The following is a 25,175-nucleotide window of genomic DNA, read 5'->3' as shown; positions in this document are numbered from 1 at the left end:
TGGTACTTTTCAATATCACTGCAGTATCCCTTTCTATTGAAGTATCTCAGATGACTCTAAAACTGAAAACTACCACCAGCTCTACTACCAGCTCTTAGGATGGAAATTTCCTTTCATTATTTAATAAGCTGAAATACAGATGGTTTCCAACTTGCCTAAGCATACGTGCCTGCAACAGTGTTAGGCCCTAAAATAGATCAGTTCATGGGAACCATGTCGGATTTTGATCAACTCTTCTATTATGCAGATTGGAACAGTTGGTGAAGAAAATGTTGTCATCTGCCTCATAGAAAACTTTAGACAGGAGTGGTCAAGAGGAGTTATAAGTTTGCTATGTTTTTGGGCTAGACTAGATCTCTGTATTTCACTATTATGGAAATGGTAGGTGAAAGTACTCTGGGATGTGTGCTTCTGGCAGGGTAGCAAGTACTTGAAAATCTGGCTCCAGATACACTGAAACTAGATGCTTTAGTGCAGTGTCAACCTAATACTCCATGCAGACAAATTAACTCTACCAAGACATATGAGATGCATTTAGAGTATCATGATCTCTAAGACTGTAGACCTTCAGTTCTCCATTAAGTTTGTTATAAATATTGAAGGGTAGAGGACACACTTTTAGCAGAGGAGCAGTGAGCTTGCAGTGAAGAATTACCTTTGAAATATGAGAAAAATAAAGAGGGAGAGCTTAAAACAAGTTTTGCTAGTGCCGCAAAGGCTTGTAAGTGAGAGAATAAACTGCACCATTTGCTGTAGTAGGCTGAAAAAGACCTGTGAATAACTGAAAGAATGATTTTTCTTTATTTGTGCCTTGAAGAGTATTTATCCACCAAAGCTGTCTGAGACACAGCTGAGGCCCCATAGTGGAGAGTGTTGTATGTTGCTCAGTCTTGTGCACTACACAAACTCTAATTCTTTTCTGTAGGTCTGTGGTTCCTATGTGTTTCTGTACTAACTACAGCAAGTAGGCATCACTAGACAACAAATCTTACCCTCCACGGGTTAAGAAAACAGGCTCTGATCAAAGGACCATTTTCCATCTTAAGGTTAAGGCATTATACTGAAGAAGGCAGTAAGACACTCTGAAGATTGAATAAACCTCCACTGTTGCTGCTACATTCCCTTCTGCCAGATCAGAATGGTCAGGACAAAGTTGTTGTGACACGGGATCAACGAATCACAATTCTTCTTTGACCTTCCATCCATTTTTAAAGTGCTACTCCATTCTAGAGCAAGTAGTGCAGAGACACATCAAACAGATACCAGTTGTTCTACACATACACAGAGCAAAGTTATCTGGGAGCTGCCCTATCAGTGCAAGAGGAAATTTGATGTAAGAGGGAAAATGCAGTCAGAGAAAGAATGTGAAGGAGAGTGCTATAAAACTTTCCCAGCTGCATGTAGGTAACGCCAATTTAGTCAATCAGCCAGATGATGAGTGGGGATATACACCCATCTGCTTCTTGTCCTCTTCCAGGAAATATTAGGTAGATGTTGTAATTGAACACTGTGGCCTTCTTTACAGTCAGTCTAAGGATGATTTCAGACAAGTACCAGCCTCAGTCCATCTAGAAGAAGCTGAGCTTTGTGCTGGGTGAGTTGATGCTTTTTTTCCCCAGTCGTCATTTCAGATGTCTGGCAAGAGTGCACTGGCTCTGTGCTTTCTGTGGGGAACAGCCTCCCTGGGGAGGAAGGATGTGGTTACACTCACCAAAGTTGTTTTGTGGACTGCTGAGTGGCTGCAGGGCTTTGTATTCCAGCCTGTTTGTTTCTGTTCCCTTTACTGCAGAATAGCCCAGATAGTGTTTTAAATAGTTCTGTGTATTTTCTAAAAGACCTTTTAAATATTAAATAGGGTTTCATTTTCCAGCTGGAAAATTAAAACATAGAAGTATTTCATCAGATCCTTCATCCAATCTTGAAACAATTTTGAAATGTTAACTGAAAAAATCTATTTGCCTTAAGCATTTTTTTACATCAAACATTCCATGAAAATATTTTCCTCAAACTCTTTAAGTATTTCCAAATATTAAATGAGAAGAAAGATGATTTTTCCAAGTATTGGTGATGGTCTAATGCAGCTAGTGTCAAGTTCACATATTTATTTAAAACAAAAAAGTAGTGTTAAACGCTACAGTGCGGGGGAGACTGGCAGGTATTACCCTTATCAGTAGCGCAGGCTGACACACTGCTGATGCAGATTCTTGTTCTGATAGAGGTGTCATAGACACCGAGTAAACAGAGATAGTGTCTGTCAGTAAATGTTTTGACCTACAGAGACAAGAATGAAAGAGAGGCAAATAGCTAACACAAATAGTAGGTTTGGAGATAAATGCACAGGAGTTATCATTCCTTCCCTCCCCATACCATTACTTCCTCAGCCCATCCTGGTTTAGCTTTTGCAATGATTTCTGGTAGACATGGAAGGGCCTTCATTGCCCTTTTCAGAGCTGGGAAGAGCAAGTGGTGGTGATTGGAAGAGGGATAATAATCTTTCCCCTTCAAGATAGTATGATTTCCCAAAGAGGGAAGAATTTCGTTCCTGTAGCATAGTATGTAGAATACCTGTGTGGCTATGTTTAGGATGTACTGTTGGCTATGATAATAAAACTCAGCTTGGATCAGCATTAATGTTAGCTTGGTGCCTTCTAGAAACTTACTGGGCAGAAGTTTATTCTGGGAGTTTATTGTGTTTCTGGGCCTAAATGCTTTCTTTTTTATCCTTCCTTGTCTTTTGTAGTTTTTGCCTGGATAACACTTGTCCCTGTCTTCCAGCTGGAGAAGCAAAATCAAGTACTTCTTAATTTCTGCCTGTGGCTTAAAAGATCTCTGCTACTTTTAGTTGAGGAATTGGAGATCTGAAGCCCTCATCCTCATCATATCTATCTCACATCTCCAACTCTGCCTAAAGAGGCACCTCTGTGTAGTAGAAGTTCCTTCTGAAAGCCTGGGCTGTGCAGCACCTTGTGTTTAGAGGTCTTCATGCTGGGCTCCAGTATTTGCTGTAGATCAACATAATTGGGACAATACTATTGGGCTGAGTCAGCTGGGCAGCTAAGGTAGCAAAGCAGACTCGGAGAGTCAAGACAGATAATATTCAAGAACAAAAACTCATTCAAAGCAGCTCTTGACACAGCCATCTTGTCTATACTCAGCCAGATCTTTTGCAGCACATGCTATCATTTTATTGGCCATTTTTGCACCTTTCCTGCAGCCAGGATACTCAGTACAGGCACATCTGAAATGTTCTGCCTTTGAGAAAGCAAACTTCCAGAAGTCTGTGACAACAAGCTGGTAGGCATGTGTGTGATATCACTGGCCATTTTTAGAAGGTAATGTGTGCAAGCCATTTCACAAATCTGTGAGCATAAAAGAGATTTTTGAATGTCAAAGTCTTGAAGGGCCCCTGATATTCAGGTGCTATTCTACAGGCAGAGGATGTTGTAGCTGGTGTTCTGGTACTGAGAGAGGTCTTTCCAAGATGTCTCATGCTGCTAATTTCCAGACCAGCAACTTCTTCAGACTCCTCATCTTGTGCCTGGGCACTGCAAGATGCCACTGTGTATGTTCAGGTTTACTGGTTTGTGGAGGATTAAATGCTTAAGAATGCCAGTTCCCCAGAAACTTCTTTTGATGCAAACTTTGATGTAAAAAGTGAAGAACAAAGATATCTTTCAGGAACGCGGAAAATAATGAGCCTGTGCTTTATTTAGTCATAGTGAAGGGAAAATTAAAAATTTGGTCTGGTTTCAATGTATTGCCTTAGTTCCCTTGACTTACCAAATTGGGCAAAAAGGCTTTTCTGCCTTTATTCTCATTTCACAGCAAGATTCTGCTAAATGATTATTTTTTTTTTTAGTGAGTTGATTAATCTTATTTCATATCTGCTACACTTTTTTATCTTTCTCTGATACCAGTCATGAGCATACCTTTTGAATCCACGTCCCTGTTGATGGACTTCAGCTGAGCTGAAGAATCTAGACATCATCTCACAGGTCATTTTTCAGTGGTGGTGCCAGTTACTGCAGTGTTACTCCCTCCGGTGTTCACAGGTCATTCTACCAACACATCTGGGTAAAGCACAAAATGGGTTTTTTTAATCTGAGTTATATATCAGCCAGCTCATTTGCATGATCTAGTCAAAACAGGAGGAAGAGAATCAGCAGCAGAGGACACAATCTGCTGAATTTGGCTGAACCTGTAAAGATAGTCCTAGTGGGCTGTAGAGATAACCCATTTACAAAACGCAAAGGTGCCTCTTCCTAACAAACAGGCTACTGAGGGCATAGTATTTAACACAAATTTAAAAAAAATATGAACAATAATTCAAATAAGTAACTTTTTAGTAACACATAATTTCAAAACTATTCGTATACAAAGAAATTAGATCAATGAATAAAGCTAATTACTGGCTTCTGAAACAAACTAGACATGGTGACAAATAAGCAAATTACGAAACAGGTTAAATACCTATAAAATGGCCATTGAGCTGTACTTTAATGACAGAGACATTCCCTGAGCAGATTTGACCAGGAAGAAGATATGAAGATGAGCCTGTGGATCAGCAATTGTAAATACCCAGAAAAGGTTCAAAATATGTTAGCAGTGCTGCTCCAGTCCAGGGATAAAATGGCAACTGCTGAGAAGCTGCTTCATAGCCGTGTCTCCTGTCTGTGTACGGAGGGCAGATTTCATTCCTTCCTTCAGTCCTCACAGGCAAATCCCAGCTACTTGGAATTTGTTCAGGAGAAGGGTGAATTTTACCCTGAAGGAATTAGGAACCATTATAGATTAAACATATGGGACCATATGTCATTGTATTGTTTCCAAATGTTCCTTTTGAGCTTTTTCCCTCCATTGCGGACAGCTCATTTCACCACACATTGTCTAGAGAAGAAGGGAGTTTCATATTCCCATTTCTTTCATTAAGCCACTATTAAAGCTATATCAATTTTGTAATACTGTTTGTCAACATTATTTCATCCTTTCTTTCAAACATGCGCACCATAAGTGTGGTTTGAGGCAAGTGCTTTGATTGTGTTGTTCAGGCACTGTCAATTGCAGAAATAGAGAATACAAGCAGAGATGGTCCTAAACCATCCCTAACACAAAATACTCCACTTAGTTATAAGACTGTTCACAATCAAACCAAGCATTTTACTTGAGCCTTAAGGAAGGAAACCAGCACTGGTGTTTGCATACGAGTCTAATTGAACTCAAATTGGAGATGAGTGGATCCTGCCCTCTCCTTGCTCTGCAGATCAATATCCTCATGTGCTGTCAGTCGAGCTGCTCTGTATCTCCCTCTTTTGCTGTGATTTTCTACTCCATCCCTGGAGAAGAGCTCTGGTGTCCAGTAACATCTGTTCTAAATCATGTTTTGGAAGAAATGTAAATACAGAAAACTTGAGGTCAGGCCCAGACAAAGCACTGGGCTAGCTCCCAAGGCCTCTGCATCTGGGATGGTTTGATGTCAGGATAGCCCTCCACAACTAGAGCCATCAGCGATGATGGCAAAGACAGACCCTTCAGATGGGCTTTCCATGGATTTGTTAAAAAGCATTGAAAGTATTGAAGACTTTTGTAGAGCTCCCTATCTGTAAAAATCTGTGGCTGCCCTGGTGCTAGCCTCCTCTGAAGAGGAGAGTGTGTTGGGCTGGGTAATACAGAGGTTTCACCCTGTCCGAATAGGTGGAAATGGGTCTTATGTGACGTCTAGAGAAGTACTGGGGTAGATGGCTCCAGCCTCAGCCACTGTCACACTCATCATGCTTTTCATTATTAGCTTTTATTTGTTCCTAATTCTGGCAGTGTCAAACTGCACAGGTCTGCATAGTTCCTGGACCTTTAATTTATCAGAATTTCCAGATTTGACTCAATCAATGGTACCTTCACATTGGACTAGTTGATGGCAACGTTGCAGAAGGAAGTTCTAAAGGCCGTGTTCATGAAGTTGAAGTGCCTGAAAGAATCTCTGAAAATGCACACAGCTGGCATCAGCAGACTCTAGATTCACAGGTACGTCAGAAAGTTGCCCTAGACAGATGAGAGCTAACTCCTTACTCTGTAAGCTTAGTAGAGCTGATTTTTGTTTTCCTGCTCTAGGTCCTAAGATTTTTTGGCACTGTTCTGGGCATTGTTGTTTCCCTAAGACCAATAACCATGAAAATAGAGCTGTGTTGGAAAAGCAACTGGGAAGCAGAGACATCTCAACTGGAAACCAGTTTTAAAGTGTGGAGTTGGCATACATTTTACATTTTTACCGAGTGTATTTACCAATTAGTCAGCAGCCTGAGCCAGCAGATTTAATGAAGTTCATGTGATTTATGCATAGCTTTTATTAATTGTGCCAATAGGGATAAATACTGGATAGAAATAGATGCAGATGTCTCTCTTCTTTAAATAATACTATTTCTTGTCATTAAACTACTTTATTTTTAACTACGCTACATGTTGGGAAGTGGTAATTTCTTACCTTCCATACTACTGTCCTTCCAAAGGTAAGGCTCAAAACTTTTAATGACCCACATTTTCACTGGCCTGAGTTGTGCCCAAGGCAGATACAGAAGTTTAGAGAATAAGGAGTTTTATCCTTCTCCCCTTTCTCCCATCAGTGGAATGTACATTAAATAGCAAGTAGGCCACAGAAACAGAGAGCGTGTGAATGACTTGAGATCCTGGTAATTTGAGCAGTCAGAGGAAAAGGGGGCCAGCACCTGGATTTCAATCTCTATTTCAATGAATATTTAACTACTTTATGCAAAGTGGGACACTTTCAACAAATGAGGCTGAGAGAAACCTCCCTAAGAATATTTTCTAGCCCAGCAGTTAGGTTACTCTCCTGAGAAGCATGATGTTTGGGTTCAAGTCCCTATACCAAATCAGTTAAAGGATGTGTTTGAAGCTACATCTTTCACAACCTCAGAACATGGTCTAATCACTGAGTTTTTGGATATCAGGGGTGGCAGCACTACCTCCTCTGTTTTGGGAAAGGAGTCCCCTTGTGACAAAATCAAACTGTTTTGTTTTTGAGATGCCAGAATGAATTGTTTCAACATCTCTGAAGTTTTTTTCATGTTGTTTCAGCTGAAACTGTTAGCTAATATGACCTGAATTCACAAAAAAAAACCCAAAACTTTCTGTTGCCCTAGAATTGCAGTATTAGTGAAGAAAAAAATTGAATAAAAAAGAAGCCTGACTAACTTCTAACTCAAGTGCAGTTACAGTTGTCTGGTGATGGTACTTGCTGAAGAGGGCCCATTAGTGGCTGTGCTTTGTAGTTTTTATTGGGTTGCTTCTCTTCCACATAGACAGAAATCCCTACCCTTTAGCAATAAGGAGGACTGTGATCTTAGGTACCCAGAACTGAAAGATTTATATTCTCCTGGTGTGACATGCTAATGGCCAAGAAGTAGGAACACTTTTCAGAAGTCCTTAAGCACCTTCACCCATTAAATGCTATTTGGAGTTTATGCAACTAAATACTACGCTATTTTTAAAGATAAAACCCATTATGCACATTGGCAAGTCTAGTGAACATGCTTTCTTGACTTTGTGCACTACTTTAATAGTTTCTCATGTTCAACCTAGAGGACACTTTTTGATACCATCAAGAAAAAAGCAGAGGCATTTCTTGTGATGTCACTGACTTTTTAAAATTTCCATTGAGTATGGACAATAAGCACACTTTTCTGATGGATACTAAGTTAGATTGCCGTAGTTCTGGTTTTACTAGATGTTAGAAATATGGCTGGATGCTTTGTTAGTTACACTTGGCAACAGCAGGGCACTTCTTATCCACAGGTTTACTGTAAGTTCTTTAAAAGGATAAGAAAAGTGCAATTGCAGGTAGGATTAATGGTTTTGTCTCCTTGGTCCTACATGAAGTACAAGCTTTGCATCCTCTTCAGTGATGCAATACAGAACAGGACATGAAACATTTACTTCTATGTTCATTATCCACAAATAAAACTAGAAAAAGTAATCAGGTGTGCTCTCTCAGCTCCTTGGTCCCCTTGAATTCTATCTTACCACAGTGTTTCATTGTGAGGGTGAACTTTATGGGTTCAGCCTCCTTTCTGTGGGCCCAGCTTCACAGCTAGTGTTTGGGGACTGAGGTCTTTCTTGAATAGTGGCACATTTTCTGATGTTTCTTGTGTAAGAGGAGAAATACATCATGCAGCTCGTCATAGTATAATTTACTATGTCTTCCCTTGCATGTGCTGAGCTCCAGTGAAATAGTAATGCTGATGTTTAAAATGTCATCATCAGACATCTGAATTTAGTACTTCAGCAGAGTTGAGTGGGAGATTCATCCCTCACAAGGCCAATGTTGCAAATTCTCTGTATGTTTAGACTGTTATCCTACTCCTGGCTGTCTGCAGCTGTAGGGGGAAGAGAGAGAAGGACAAGTGTAATGAGGACATCAGTCCAGTGCTGGCACTGCCTGGAGGTACAGGCACCTCCTCGTCACAGAGCACACAGTAGCTCCATAGCCTGCCTGCTCACATCCTGCCCTGCAAGGGTCTGTGTTGAAACATGGTAACGAGGGTCCTCCTTCTCTAAAAAATAAGTACACATAACAGATAAAAACAAGACTTAATATGCCAAATCAGCTGCCAAAGATGTTTTATATCTCTGCATAAACTTTTCAGATCAAATCCTAATGGCAGAGATTCACGCAGAATGCAGAAAAGTCTGATAACTGTAGTTAACTTCTACTATGTCTTTTAAAAGTAAAAATAAGGATTTATGGTTCTGTGTAAATAATGTTGCCATTTTTGTACTATGGATTGCTCTGAACAAAGTTATGTCAACATAATGATGAAAGAACTAATTTGTTTTGAATAAATACATGTTATTGGTTAACAGTCATCAAAAGGGATAAATCATTAAATAGTTACATATATTTTAAAGACTATTGGTCCCATCCTACAAGGCCTTACATGATCTATCATTATCTAGTAGCATAACACATTGACTTCAGGTAGACTGCTGGCATGAGTGAGTGTTTGCAGTAAAAAGTGAAAATCTTGTTTTGCTCTATGTGGTGTTACAGACAGTTTTCTTCTAGAAAATTGCATCTTCAGGGAAGAAAGAATATCCTTAGCACCTCATATTTTTGTGGCTGCTTTTTGAAGTTACAAATAATGCAAAATCACCTAATCAAAAATGAAATGCGTGACGAGAGGGAGATAATTTCCTGCCATTCTACCTTGTGAAAGCAAACAATGAACTGTAATTTATGGTCCACAAGTCACGTTTCTTTGCTTTATACTGTATTATAATTTAATATTTTTTTGAAAATTATAATTTTATGGGCCTCTTTGAAGTAATTTATGTGTTTTGAACGTTATTTGAAAACATAAATTTTGCTGATTATCTTCAGTTTGCCTCTGTCCACCCGCCAGTCTCATATTCATTTAATTTAGACAATGCTGAGCAGCTACATGTGGAATTGATACTTTCCATGAAAGCAAAAGTTATTCTTCTGCTTATTTTATTGAAGAACCTAACATAAGGATTGTTCATCAAAGATTAGCCTAAGTACTCGTATATGTTATTGTGTGTTTGTAGAAAGTGTATGGCTCTCAATTATCTCTGACTTAAAACTGTTGCATGAGTTAATTCAAGTATTGTGCGTACAGAGTGAGTGATGGACTTTTAAAAATTCATTATGTCTTCTGCAAATGAAAAGAAATGTGTATTTCTCTCTGCCCCTAGCTTTTTACTTCATAGGGCCTTTTAATAATGAAAATAATTAAGACAGTCCTTTCCAAAGGAAGGAGTTTAAAATTCTATTATACATTTCCATTTTAATCATATTTCTCTGACCCATACTAATATCAACATGATTTTCTGATACTTTCCATTTTTCCCTTGTATTCATTTTTTTCCCTTGCATTCATATGCCTAGTGTTGGGGTTGGCTTCAGAGGAACTAATTCTAGTGGTGAAGGTGTGCATCAGTGTTAGCGTTTTCATTAGATGAGCCATTCTGCTGGAGACAGGATATTGTCGTTCTTATTATGGCATTACTTCAATAGAAGACTTTGATGAATCTGTTCACAGCGGTAAGGCTGATTTTTAGGTTTTGTCTCCACGGGAAAGTTAGTATAGAATAAGCCATAATATAAATTTATGATATAGCGCCTCAGCGCATGCCAGTGCTTTGCAAAGCTGCTCAGGCTAGATGTGAATCAGACCCCGGAGGCAGTATAGCTGGATGAGTGCAGTGCCGTGCCTAAGCTAATTAGTCCTACTGAGAAGCAGGATATGTTACAGAAGCAAGTTATGTTAATATGGCCATACTTCTCGGCTGTCCAAAACAGATAAATCAGAAGTGGCATTCCGCAGCAATAGGTACACTTGCAATGCACTAGTTTATTCATGTTGTAATTCTGTGTGGTCCTTTGTAGGTCATTCACACAAGGAATTAGGGCACAGTAGCTAATAAAGTGTTAATTCACAACTTTGCATGCTCTGCAATACCCACAGACCCAAGTACAGAATCAGGACACAGACAGAACTTGGTGTTCCTATATCACAAACTATTCTATAGGGATATATTATTTAATTATCAGCCAAGAATCTAGTACAGAGCTGTAGGAAAGGGGCTGGGGAAAAAAAAAAAAGTCAAAGATCTATAGTAGTTAAGATGTGGAAAACAAGTCCGAATCAACTCCCCCCAAAAATTTCTAAAATTACTTAGTCTGTATTTTCTGAAGTAACAAGAAATTCCTTGTACTTACACTAAGATAGCATGAAGGAGCCTGATTTTCCAGGAGGGGTGAACTGTAATGGTTTAAACATCAGCCCTCGTAGTGCCTCAGTTTGAGCCCTGAAATCACCACTCACTTTGGCATAGTGTTCATTGAGCTCTGAGGAATAAAATGTCATCTAAGTCACTAGAATTCACCATGTATTTATGAGAAAAAGAAAAAATCCAACTAATTCTATAGCATTTACCAATTTAAAATAAGTTACACTCAAGTACAAAGATTGTGTTCAGAGGGGAATATAATAGAGTGAGCTGAGGTACTAATGCCAGGTGTGCCCTGTCAAGAAAGGGAGTTTCAGAGCAAAGCAACATATTTCCACATAAGCAAGTCACTATAGTACTGGAAAGTCAACTCTATTTATATATGTGCACATGAGAGTATGTCTTCCTCTGCTCCTGTGAGCTGAAGGGTTTGCCAAATTTTTCTTTAAATGCTTTTAGGAAGCACTGGGTTATAAGTACATATATTCTATGTGCTTTGTACTCCCCAAACTCTCACTGCAGGGGCTAGGTATCATGAAATACATTGCCTAAAATTGCTTTAACAGAATTGAGACACCAGTGTTGAAATTCTTTGCAGACCTCTCTCAGTTTTCTTTAAACATTTTCTACGTTTTCCGAATACACTTTGCTACTACTGGAAGCTTCCACCTACCTTTTCAGGATGAAAGTTAATGAACTACACCTCACTGCTCCGAAGTCTGGAAATGATGATGCCTTATTTTTATACATGTCTAGCATTGTACCATGAGATTCATGGCGTATCAGTAAAACGTTCGTGATTTGGATTTGGAAGGAGGAAAAAAAAAATGGGTGCTCGTTCACAGGATACAGACAGCTTTAAATCCTGAGGTTTTTTCCTAGTCCTACTTATTTTTCTAATTCTGCCATTGACTGAATATTTGCTCAAGCTTCTTCAGTTTCTCTTTCAAAATATTCCCTCAGAACTCACTGGCCTGAGTTTGATTTGTAGATCGCTTGCGAACCATCACTAATTGTAGGTCAAATGTTAGGAGTCCCAGTAGCAATTAGCAGCCCCTTAAAGGAGCTGATTACTGTAGCAGTAGGTCAGCAGCATTAGTTGCCTTTAGCTAGCCAAGATACCTTCTTTACTTCCAGCATTTACAACTGTCAGACCAAATCACTGTACCGACACTGGGAAGCAAATATCTAACTCATCACCTTTTTGCAGGCTTCAGTCAAGCTTTCTTTAATACTTCCTTTAAAAGTTACTGCTGCCAACTACCTTGAATTCAGAAAAAAAACTTCTTTCTTAATGAAGAAATCTACTGAGAGTTTTATCTTGGGCTTCTACCATTTATTCTTTGAAATATATGCTGAATCTGCTACACTCAAATTTGAGATACTAGTTGTATCAATATGGACCCATGGCTTCAAGCCCTTAGATATGCAAATTGTGTTTCTGTAACGAACAAAACCTTAGAGACCATGCTGTTGTGGTTCCACAGAGCCTTTATTGCGCCTCATCATTATGCTAAATTAATACAAATTTCCTGTGTGTCCAGAATTCAAAGTCAATCAAGTGGCTTAATCTCTGAGGATATGGGATAAAACCGCTATTATTACAGTTTGGAAGAAGGTGAGAAATTACCTTTTAAATCATCCAGGCTACATGCTAGGACAGCAACTCTGAAACACAGGCCTGTTATGAACCACATCTTAACTGTGTGTGAACTTACAGATTGCTCCTGCCCTACTTTTGATTGCACAGACTTACTCCCCACATTTGCGTGATGCATTTTTGGCATCTTCAGTAGTTGGCTCTGTAGAGACACAGTATTAGAAAGGTATTTGTGATTTGTTACTGTTCTCTAATGCACTGAATGTTTTGACTTTTTATTTTTAAAAGTTAATCGCAGTGTTTACTCTTTATGTTTATTTCATCTTTTTCCCCATATGCTTTGCTTTTCTTAGATAAAATCCACAAGATGAACTAGTGCCAAGTGTCCAGTGTGTTTTCTGAGGCATATTAGCACATGATATGCAGCTCTTGAGACTAACAATCTGCAGTTTAAAAACTTGCGCATTAGCAAGTCCAAATGTACTTTGAGAATTTCTCTAAAATTGATGATATTGTCATGATATTTAGTATTCGTACTTTGAGTTGCCAAAGCTATTTAATCAATCAAGTTGGCTACATCATCATCCAAATTCTTCTTTGAAGGAATAGCTGTTGTCTTATTGTGCAGAAGTAATTATGAGTGGCTCTATTGTTGATACTATATTTGTGAGGATTTTTTTTGTATGTTTTGTTTCTGAGCAATTTTAAAAATTTTTCATACCTCCAACATGAGATGTGGTTTTACTTTGGAAGGCAGGGAAGGACAAAATAGTTACTTGAGGCTCTTTCTAATCCCATTTTCTTTAATTTAGCTAAGTAAATGAACTGCACCAACAGACTGAGTCCCAAGCATGGCATAAGGTTGATGGGACAAGCTTGCATCATGGCAAGCCTCTGGGTGCACAGTGCCTCTGTAGGTGTCCCAGAATTTCTACTTCAAGACTAGTACCTGCAACAAACACTTACAGAGAACGGAAAATGGGGCATGTCCAGAAAACTGAAGACTGCATGACTTTCCTTTGGATTCCTCTTTGCATGGGATTTCTAATTCTGCATTTCAGAAGCTCAGCCTGATCTGATGCAGTGCTAACAAAAAGACAAGTGCAACTGCTTATGGCAGCATGGCTATATTAAAGTTGACCTTGAAATGATTTCTTGAATCTCTCCTGGTCATTTGAATGTAAACAACCTCACTGAAACAAAGAAAAGAAAGCAAAACCAAACCAACCAAACAAGAGCATTTCCAGTCCAATCCAAGTCTGCTTAGCCTCATTTCCTCTATCTGACAGTAACCAAGAGCAAAAGCCTAGAGTATAGTACAAAAGTAGGGCAAGTGGAGATTTTTCCCCAGAATTGTCTCCAGCCTAGCATGGTTTGTGGCTCAGGGATTTCCCAATCCGAAAGTGATCTCTTTGTATTTAATTGCTCTCAGTAGGTGTTTCCCCTGCAAAATTTTTCATTCACTTGTCTTGACTATACAGCATCACTCAAACAGCAAGAGAGACATCGCTTACCTCAAATGACGATGTCAGATAGCTTTTTCTTATCACGTGGTGGCTATTGGATTAAGTAGGTCTTCTAAAAGCAGGAAATATGCTGTGATATGTAGTAATTCCAGCATACCTGAAATGTCCTGGGTTTCATCAGTAACTGTCTCTTCTAAAAACATCACAAGAATTAACCAAAGAGCAGCTTCCGCAATGGCCTTGGGTCAAGTTTAAGGAGGGGAAGAAAAATAATCATCAGTTAAGTTTTCTTTATTGTCCAGAAGTAGTTTCTATCATTCAGGATGATTTGGAGGTTTGTTTTTGTTTTTCTTGAAGTTAAAGTTGTAACTGTGTAAACCTCTTGAGCTCTGACTGGTAGTTGACTAGTTGACACACCTCTGGAACCCAGTATTAGATGTTACTACATGCAGGGCATATGAGGGATTGTGTGTATTCAATTTGTAGGGGAAGATGTGTCTTTAGGACAGTACTTGTAGAAGCTTTCTGTTTGGTGACAGATTTGAATCTTACCCGTGTTAGTCACTGACAGTTCAGTTCTTTGGTATGCTTTGTTTAATCTCTGCCTTTTCCTTCTACAGTTAAATCACTCACTATAGAAACCAAAAGAATTGACAAATGCTGAAGAATCAGAATTGTGTTGGAAGGGAAAAAAACAACAAAAGCCAAGATTCTAACTATTTATGGATCTCGTTTCCCAATAAAGTGTATCTAAAAGCCATTGTCTCAGAGTTCAGAGACAGCTAAATGATTGATTTCACATAAAATATTTGTTGTTCTAATTACAGTATCATCTGGGTCTTTGGCAACAAGCAGATGCAAAAACAGCCTTTACATACCATCTTGAAAAACTTATTATTTGCTTAGTGTGCTTTATAATCTGAAACATATGGCTTTGCATAGAACTGCAGTATCCAAAATGAAGCCATAAGTAATGAATCACTGGGTGGAAGAAAATGCATTGCTTCTGTTATGAGTTCTTTCAGTGTGTGTATTCAAATGGTTCTGTTTAGGGTTATAAACAAAAGGCTATGCTCACAGTTTTAGCTGTGTGTTACAGATTCTGGGATGCACATGACATCAAAGAGGCTACACTAATTTCCCTAGCAGTATATGGCTCTTGGCACTATGAGCACACTCCATCTGAATAAACAGAATTCTAGTTCACCACAGTTGTGTGGGGGATCTGAGGTGATCATGAAGCTTGATTTTGTTTTGGCTTAAATCCTTCTATTATAGGACTTCTTACCCTTCCAGATTCTGTGTTTTCAGTGAATCTGGTAACTACATTTGGAGCTATAGACTTAGACTAGAAAGTACTTGACAATGAAAATAATTAGATCTAACTTATTATTCTTGCCTACTGAATCCAAGTAAGAGGATTAGTCACTCTTCCTAAGCACTAATGTATATATTTTTAAAGTAGTTAACATCTTTTCCCTTAGCAACATTTCTGCGAAGTTCCAGTAAGACATTTTGTGAGAGTTAGCAAGGTCTGAGGCCTTGCAGCTCCTCAGAGAACATCTGATTTATTGTTCTTTCCATGCTTACCTGTCACTAACATGAAGAGCACCAGCCCCTATAAATATTCCTGAACACTCTTCTCTAGAGGAAGGGACTGAGGGAATTTGGTGGCAAGAATGGTTCTTATCATACTACATCTCATTATAACAACAGAATGAATGGCTTTATTGAACATTTGCAGAGCTCTGAAGCTACTGCTAGGTAAGCATGGAGCATCCTGGAGAGAATTACAACTGTTAGTAGTATTAAATATGCCAGTATGCCTCTGGGCTCCTGATGTTACTAGATTAATCAAATCTTCTGATGCCAGAACTTAGGTTCTACTACTGCACCATTAATAGTTGCTTATTCCCTTCTCTTCCTTAATTTCTCAGTATCTTACTTGATTCTTTCATTTTTTGTCTTTTTCCTGTCCATTTCTCTTTCCTATAGTTTGCTCTTTCCCCTCTCATTAACCTCAGAAGGGAAAAGAAGATGTTAGAGACATACCTCATGACTTAAGTCACCAACTAGTCTTGCTCTTTATTCTCTCCTACACTATGTTGTTGTGTCTTGGTGTGGTTTTGCCTGTACTGAGATTAAAATCTTTCATAGGCAGTGTGTTTATTTTCTATTAGCCTCCGGCATTTTTGCAGAACTACTATAATATAATTGTATTTATAGTATATAGCATAGACCTGATAACTTCATTACTCCCAAATGAAACTACGGATTATTCTACAGGGTTCATTCTCTGAAGCCTATTACAGCTGTTATCCTCTCCTTCTTTCTGTTGCATTTATAGTTGGTAGCATTTAACAGGCAGTGTACCAATACTGTGGACCTGGTACCTCTTCATGTGTGCTCATACTAAAGTCACACTGACTGCAGTTTAGTACAGGAATGTGCAAGGTAGTTCTGCGTTACCTGGCTTGAGTATGGTGGGCAGGTGCAGCAGGAGCTCAGTGGGGATGAGCTGCCTGAGTATTCACTCTGCTTCTCAGGCAAGTTTTTCATTTCACTCCCATTTTGCACTTATGATGTGATGCAAATTTCTGCAAATGGTGGAAAATCATGAGAATGAGAAAGAGAGAAAAACATGCTTGTTTGAGCACTCATGGTTCACAGTATTATGTGCCCTTTGTAAATATCTCTTTTTTAAAATAAAGCTGAAATAGTTAAAATCATAAAGCTGAATTCATTTACAGCATTTTTACTGCATAAGTGACGTTCAGTTACTCCCATTTGACACTGATATGAGTGGGACCAGAATCACTAACCCCTGAAGTCACCCGCTTGAACAGATTTGTGTGGCACAGAAGGAAATGTAGCTCTTCCTTGGAATCAACATGCTGCACATAATTATCCACTTAGCATCCAGTCCAGTAGGAGGATGTATATTATCATTGTCTGTGAGGTCATTTCTGTATTTGCCCAAGACTTCAAGAGGAAAAGTGAAGTTAACTTGCTGCCTTGAAAAATGATTTGAAACTGGGAAAGCCTGAAAACATCAAAATACATATAAATTATCAAAGGAGAACAAAGACAAGTTTTTCCACAAAAGTCTTCTCCCCAGGCTATAACAATGCTTTACATAGGCATGATCAATATATCCAGGCTTGAGAACCAAAGTCTTTTGGAATAAATTAGACTGGCAGGAAAAGAAACAAACAAAGAACAAATTAACATGATTTTAAACATTGCTTAAATTTTCATGAATGTAGACCTTGAGATGTTATGATGAGATCCCATGAGTCTGTGCTAATATTTGGTTATAATTAAGGGTTGCACTTTCATGTTTCTTCTGATATTATAGATTGGAAATCAGCCACATGCTTACTATTTTTCTTGGTCATACTGATTTATCTACTTTACTTGCTTGCTCTGTTAATAATATATATGATCTCCTAAATGGCCCCATTAACTTTCCTTTAGTAGGCTGCCCCTCTTGTAATCTGCATCTGCCCATATGAGTAATTAGAGAAATGCTACCCTTCCTGTGGTATTAGGTTTGTATGCACCTTTAAGAGAAAAAGAGGCAAGATTAATCCCTTACAAACCTGCTTGGGGTAAAATGGCTTCAGAAGGAAACTGAGATTAGTTGGCTCCACCTTCAACGTGTCTTGTAGTGGATGGAATCCGTTCAGCAAGCAAATCGGCGACACAGGCTGCTTTGTGGCACTGACACAGTGGCAAAAATCCCTTCTGTGCGTTAAGTAAGATGTCATCCAGAGTTTAGAACCCCCTCTGTGCTGCACCAATCTTTAAACAATCTGATGCACATCAGTAGAGTTTACAAGTTCCAAATGCTGTTGCCTCATCACCATTTGCTCTGCAGAATTCTCCGTATAGCAAAAATTAGCAATGTATGGTGAGGTTATCAGCATCAAGGGGGTTTTGAAGCAAGACTTTAATCATTCATGTCAGAGAGCAAAATCTGATGATTCTCAGTTCCTCTGAAGAGTGTCCCCAGTGCTTGTCCACAAGTTTTCAATACCAAGATAAGCAGGACAAACAGGACATCTAATATGAGATATTCACTGAATATCAAGTGAAGTCATCTGCTTCCTGGGAATTCATTAGAAAAATACATTTTTGCAGGTACTGATTTGAAAGTATTGGTCAGGGCCCAAATCCTAGATGCAAAAGTCCTTGTGTCAGTGTGAAAGAGCATTTTAAAGACAAATCTTATTGTTTGGCAGTTTGTGCATTTCTGAAAGAGTCCTTTGCAGTTTACAGAAAGCATGGATTTTTAAATGGAAAAATCATCTAAATAAGATATGGCATAAGAAATGTGCTAATCATGTCCAAGCCAAGAGATGTCATAAAAAGTGTCAGTATGATGGATGTGATGGCTAATTGAAGAAAAATATTTCCATTTCAGCCATAAGAAAGCAAAGAAGAAGAAACACATGGAAATTCAGAGGTGAAAGTATATCCCAGAAATCCAAAGATCACTACAAAATCTTCTGCAGATAGAGACTCGTGATAAAAATCACATTAGAGAAATTAATTCATATTAAGCTAAAAGTAACCTATGTCATGTCTTGGAATAGTTTTTAACTTTAGGTTGAGTTAAAATGTACTGTTTCTAAAAGCTTCCAATTTCAACCTGAGTTTGCATCATACTGCTAAATATTGTTTTTCTCCTGACTGCTTACTTTCACTATATGCTGTATTTCTGATCTGAAATTTTTTTCCACTGCTGACTGTTAGACAGTTTAGACTTCTGTTTCCACAGGTGAAAAAACCTCCACCTTCTATACAGGTGTTTGGACTTGTTTTATATCACCTCTTAACCTTCTTTTGAAAAAAATTAACTAGAACAGTCTTTTAAAACTTCTCACAGTATGACAGATTTTCCAGATTTCAGATAGTTCTTGTTCTCAAAAGGCTCTGCAGTTTACAGCACCCACTTTAAAATAATTCTGCTCTCAATGATCAAACTGTTTTCCTGTTTTTATTGAGTAGTCCTATGCTTTGCACCCAGTCTACTTCATATTCATTTGAATACCCGTGATGATTCCCAAATCTCTCTTGGAGACACTGCTTTCCAGCTATGCAATTCTCAGTTCTGAAAAACATAACTCAAATGTTTAATTTTGTATTTACTTGAAAACACACATCCTTTTAATCTGAGCTCTGCAAGGTCCTGGTCTATTGGATTGGGCCGGAGAAATAAAAAGGATAACAAGTAATGGTAACAGAGCAGCGAGCAGAAACCCCATTGGTTTGTTTACTGATAAATGCTTGATACTCCAACAGATTTACCCATTTGCCAGTTTCTAATTCCCTTCACTGTAAGCAACACCAATTTTGTGGTAGCTTTAGGGAAGCATCCACATGAGCCTGCTCACCCATGTGTATCAGCCTCTTGGGGTATGAGCGAGGAAAGGAGGAGGATGCCCAGAACCTCAGCTCCCCTGCTCCTGCTGCATCAGCTGACACAGTGCACTTGGCAGATGGTATTTTGCCTGCTCTGTGCTATTTCTGCACTACAGTAAGGAATTTACCAATAAAGAAATTGTAACCTAAGGAATTTCTGCTCTTAGAGTTACGAAGTTTTCTTCCTGACAAAAAAGGGACAGCTCTCTTACTTAAAAAATGGCGTTAAAGGTCAATCTGAAGGAAGTGCATGTGCTCACTCTCTCATCTGGTCTCCAAAATTGTAGCAAACTCAGGAACCTGGACATGCCAGAGGTACTTGCTACAATTTGAGTGCAGTGTAGACAACACCTTGTTGTTGATACTAGTGCTGCTGCTACTGCTATTAAAATGACAAGTGGCTTTTTTCTTATTGGTGGCTTTAAGTTTGTCATCAAAGCAAAATGTTTTAGAACAGCATTTAAAATGCCTATTCAACTGCTGAGTGTTGAGCACATGTTAATACCATTTTCTCCAGATATGGTAGTTTATGATAAATGTTACCAGATTTCGTAGTGTTCGTGTAGCATGCTACTAAACACTAAGACAAATGGGCCCACTGAAAGGGTATTTCCTTTGGAGGACACAAGCTGCAGACCACCCATAGAATACACAGAAATAATTAAGTGTCAGGATAAAAAGCTAGAGCAAAATATTGGTGTCTCAGAATTCTAATAAATAAAAGATATTTTTTAAACAAAGACTGCACATATAGGTTTTCTCAAAAAAATAACATGAAGGTCAGAACAGCATTTGAAGGAAAGGAAAAAATACCTCATCATATTATCGTACTGTTTGAAAATTTCTAAATGTTTGTGTGCTGTGTTTTTGTTTCTGGCAAGCTGCAGAGAGGTGTGTGGAATTATGCAGAACTATGAGGACATAAGTCTTTATTCATACCAGCCTCTTACTAGAACGAAAAAATAATAGTTTGGAAGAGTATTTGAGAGCTACATTGCTGTAAAAAGGAACTCATACGGCCTTGGGACTGAAAACATTGCTTGCAAAAATTGCAGACCTTGCTGTCCTGAGACAGAAAGCTCTAAGATAAATTTGAATAACTTTCAGAGCAGAGAGTAGAATATAATTATGGCAGATCTTCCACAAAACTTCCAGAGACTTCAGAGAGAACAAAATTCCACCTATGTCAGATCTAAATATCAGAGAAAAAACTTTCCAAGGACACAGATATTACTTGGGTACCCAATTTGTCCAGAAATACTTTCTGGAACAGCTTCTGCCTCATCTGGTTGCAGACAATACAGGTAAGTAGCAACGGTTCAGTTTCAGCTGTCACAATCTCTTTAGGAAAAATATAAAGGTTTGCTTAGCATGACAGTATAAAGCATTAAAGCTTTGGGTATTAAATTTGCAAGCAGCATGAGCATATTATTTAGAAGTTATTTTGTATTACTGGACAAATGTAACCTTTCTCTATAAAATTGTTTTTGAATTTCGGCCCCAGCTCTGTAGTCCATTCCCTGGTGGCCATTCCATCCACTGTCCCTCCCCGGTGTTGTGGGGGACCATGACAGTTGACACAAGTGTTCCCCTCCAACACAGTCAGGGCTGTCCCCTAATGTCTTTCAAATTTCACTGTTGAGGGGGAGAAAGACACTGAAAGAGAGAGAATCTCCTAGAACAGTCAGTTCTGAAACAGGATGAAAAGGCCAAAGTTCAACCACCTTCTCTACCTCCCCAGGAATTGCAGAAAAGTACAATAGTTGCAGACTGTAAACCTGGGTGTATAATAAACCTCCTTTGTAATATAATCTGCTCCTTAAGGCCAGATCTTACAAATGGATTTGTGAGATTAGAGCCCTGCGGCGTCACAAGCCATATTGACTTCAGTTTTAAAGTGTTTAAAGGAACTCATGTCCTACTTGATCTTTGTCCTAGTCTTTTGTATTGGAGCAAGTTTCCCATGCAGTATGGAATGCAAATGTGATAAGATGTATATTTTTCCTTCAGTGCCACCAAAACCTGTTTTTATTCGTACTGTGACTGAAAAAATGTTAAACAGGGAGACATCAGGAAAGTCAAAGGCATTGAGAGAATTATTTGAAAAGTAAATAACCTTTCCTTACCACCCACAGTGTCTTTTAGTAACCTAATGATTCTAAATTATGCTGAAAATAGTTGTTCTGGTAATCTAGAGGACACACCACAGAAAACACCTGGTAAAATAGAGTACAGCACACCATAATGTCTTTTTTCCTTAATATGAAAAAAAAAATATATAAAAAGGAACAAAAAAGCTGTTAGTTCTTTTCAGAACCCACCCCTTCTGAAATATTTCCTTCATCTTTAAACTCTGCTTTCCAGATGACTTTAAGTAGCTGTTACTTTACAAATTATATTAAGAACCCATAATTCTAAACCAGTCCAATTACTCTGATTAAACAGAGAGTCATGTCAGAAGGTAGGCTTTTTGTATAGCAAAAATGATGATAATAGACTAAGTATTGTCAGTCAAAGAGCTTTATTACCGTCTACTGTAGAAAAATGGTTTTGCTGCTGCTAAATGATACATCCTAGCTAGTCACAATATACCTCATTTCCTGCTAAGATAACAGAAGATACTGAGATAAAGTGTGAAAGGAATAAGGAGCTGTGTGATATAGGTATACAGAAGAATAAAAAATGTTATAAAAGTAAAAATGGATTTCTGCTTAAAAACCTGTGTTTGAACTAAGTTTCAAAAGGGAAAACAAAGATCCCCAAGTTTCTGTGTTCTTACTTTGGTTAGGACAGACTTGCTAATAAATCCAAGACCAAATAGGACAGAAAAAAGACTGTTTACAGACTAAAATACGCTAAAAATATTCGCAGGACCTGGCACAGCTTAAAACTAAATTGTGTTATCGTATTGTAGGTTCAGAAAACTGTCTTGAACAGAAGCTGAGAACACCTCGTCGACGATGTCAGCAGCCCAAAATGCTGAATAGCCCTGAGGACAACATGTACTATAACCAGTTAAATGTGAGTTCAAAGTGGCAATAAAGCTGTTTTACTGGCTTTGTTTCCAGTTAATAATTCTGTTATTAATACCTGTTTCAGCCCCTCCAGCCCCACCCCCACGTTCTTCTGCTCTCGTCTTGAACATGTGCTTATGCTCTTTATCTGTTGCTTTCATGTCAGGATGTCTGCCTTCACGGTGAATAATTGATGTGGTTTATCAAAGACGAGCAAGATGCATGCTTCATCAGGCTCACTTGAGCCCTTTGATCAAAAAAATTATGCTGTGACTTCTGATATTATCAGCATCTGCTTGCATTCAACACAAAATCACTTTGAATTAAATATTAACGACTTGCTGCTTTGCTTTGACTGTGTGTTCTTGGCCCTCTCCACAGGGAACTCTAGAATATCAAGGGAGCAAGAGGAAGCCAAGAAAACTTGGGTAAATATCTGTCTTCTTAGTTCTAAGCAACTGTAAACAGAAGAAGTCCTTTGTGATATTACAGAATATGCAAAACTTTCTAGAGAGGTTTCTAAAAATAAACAATTAACATAATTCTGTGCATTGACATTGGACATTTTCTGCAGAAGCAAATGTAAAACTTGTGAGTACTGCTGTCTGCAGACACTAGAACTAATTCTTACAAAATATGCTCCCCAGCTCTCCCTGAGTACTACTACCAAAAAAAATAGCTTTCTTCTTGTTTTTAAGTGTGTTTAGCGCTAGGGAAAGGTGCTACATGAAGGGTGTTGAAACCGAAGTTCTCTGACCTAGAACATGGACAGAAGCCCTGCCAGCTTGGCAACAACACACTCATAATGGGCTTCAGCCCTCCTGGTGGAGCACATTTTAAGAGCTGACAGTGGGGCCCCTCTGCCCAAAAGCGATTTGCTCCTTCCTTGTTGAACTGAGTCAGTTCTTGTTGTCACATGAGCAGTTTTCACCTGGTGATAGGTAGAAATCACTGAAAACCATTTACAAAAGCCAGGCCGGCTACTATACAATCGCCAAAATATTTCATTAACTGGTCACATAAACCAGAGAGAACTTGATGGATGTTTGGTCTTGCAAATGCATCTACTCGAAAAATATACAATAACTTTCTGTGTTATTTCCTCTGTTTTTAATTAGTCTTCTGAATATACTTGTGTAAATAGGAGGTCTTTGAGTCAAGGTTAGAGCCCAAAATTTTGCAGGACTGTACACGATTTAGTTATTTTATCTCCCTCCCCTAGGAAGGAGTCTATATTCCTGTTCAGCGAATAAATACACCAGTATGCGACTACAACACTCGTCATACATCACAGGGAAATGAAAGCCCCTTAATAGGGCTTTCCCCCAAAATTGGTGACATAGTCTTTGGTTCTTATTCGCAGCAAAACATCAGCTGAAATACATTCTCAAAATCATACCTACCTGTGGAATATATACAGACAAAAAAACCACGTTCAAATGAAATGCCCATTTGGTGCAAATAGTTGTTCTATCATCCTGTATACCCAAACCGAAAGACTATATTGTGTTGCACCAACCCTCAGAACCATTCAGAGCATAATAAAAAAAAAAGTAATAGCAAAGTAAATGTATAAAAGCTATATCTGTCTCATCAAATCATCCCATCTTTTTTTTATTTCTTTTTTTTAATTTATCATTTTCACATCCATAGTGAAGTTTCTATTTCTGAAGACATTGACAGAATTCATTTTTTAACTTAATAAGAGTTGCTTGTTTTCTTTCAAGCCAAATCAAAGTTCTTGACGGAGAAGATGAGTATTACCAATCATTGTCAGTGGCTGAATCTATTCCTGAAGATGACAGCTTTCTCAGTTCCCCATCTCCTCCCTCTTCAAGAGGTGTGTCTTTTGCTCAAAGCTGAACCTCACTTACTCTGTTGACTAATACTGGTAAGAGTATTTTCCTGCTGGTAATCTCTTCAAATTAACTTTGTGTGTCTGTGTTTATATAATATATTTAAAAATATAATTTCAGCTAGTGTCTTTCTTTCATTAATTTAGACCTGGTTTTGCAGCTTAAATTGTACTGTTTAGCTGTATTTTGTGTAACCAATGCCAGTAAAGGGGAGCAGCACTACCTGTGTGTGTTGATGTTGGCAACAGACACGTTTCTTTAGCACCAAGGTTAGTTTATACAGTTCCGACCCCTTCTTCCCTGCTCCCCCTGGCTGCTGTTCCCACCCCGTGCCATCCCCTATGTTGCGCTGGCACAACTGCTGGTAGGGCTATGTGAAAGATAAGATCAAGGAACTGAACTGGATTAGAACAACTCTGTACTAGAAATCTTCATTTGGGGTCATAGTGAAAATGTTTTGCATTTCATTAGACTGATGTTAAACATCATCCTTGACAACTTTCTATGCTGTGTGTGGCTTTTAACTCTATAGAAATGTACAGAGTAAAATAATTTAAAATAATAATTGTGTCTCAATTTAACTGGTAGATATTTTTCTTATAAAGTATTAGTTTACCTTAAGCTTAACTTGAAGAATTATTTCAAACACAAGAAGCAAAACAGTTTTCATAGAATCATTTAGGTTGGAAGAGACCCTCAGGATCATCGAGTCCAACCATAACCTAACTCTATCACTAAACCATGTCCCTAAGAACCTTGTCTAAACACCTTTTAAACACTGTCAGGGATGGTGACGCCACCACTTCCCAGCCTGTTCCAATGCCTGACAACCCTTTCCATGAAGATTTTTTTCCAATCTAAACCTTCCCTGGCACAACTTGAGGCCATTTCCCCTTGTCCTGTCACTTGCTACTTGGGAGAAGAGACCAACCCCCTCCATGCTACAACCTCCTTTCAGGTAGTTGTAGAGAGCAATAAGGTCTCCCCTCAGCCTCCTTTTCTCCAGGCCAAACAGCTCCAGTTCCCTCAGCCATTCCTCATCAGACTTGTG

The 25,175-nt window shown here is 38.6% G+C and overlaps 1 protein-coding gene across 1 annotated transcript in view; it reads left to right on the top strand.

Moving 5' to 3' along the window:
• Positions 1-24,131, top strand: part of MYO3B (myosin IIIB) — a gene marked incomplete at its 3' end in the record, with an annotated part of 189,804 nt that extends 165,673 nt beyond the window's left edge. The window contains exons 34-36 of the mRNA XM_080346840.1: positions 22,169-22,275; positions 22,650-22,696; positions 23,996-24,131. Coding sequence (XP_080202966.1) covers positions 22,169-22,275; positions 22,650-22,696; positions 23,996-24,131 — 290 coding nt within the window. The remainder of the gene's footprint in view (positions 1-22,168; positions 22,276-22,649; positions 22,697-23,995) is intronic.
• Between the last annotated feature and the right edge of the window lie 1,044 nt (positions 24,132-25,175).

The sequence above is a fragment of the Nesoenas mayeri genome (genome assembly GCF_963082525.1).
Source record: "Nesoenas mayeri genome assembly, chromosome: 6".
NCBI lineage: Eukaryota > Metazoa > Chordata > Aves > Columbiformes > Columbidae > Nesoenas > Nesoenas mayeri.
This window is presented reverse-complemented; position numbering and strand designations above follow the sequence as displayed.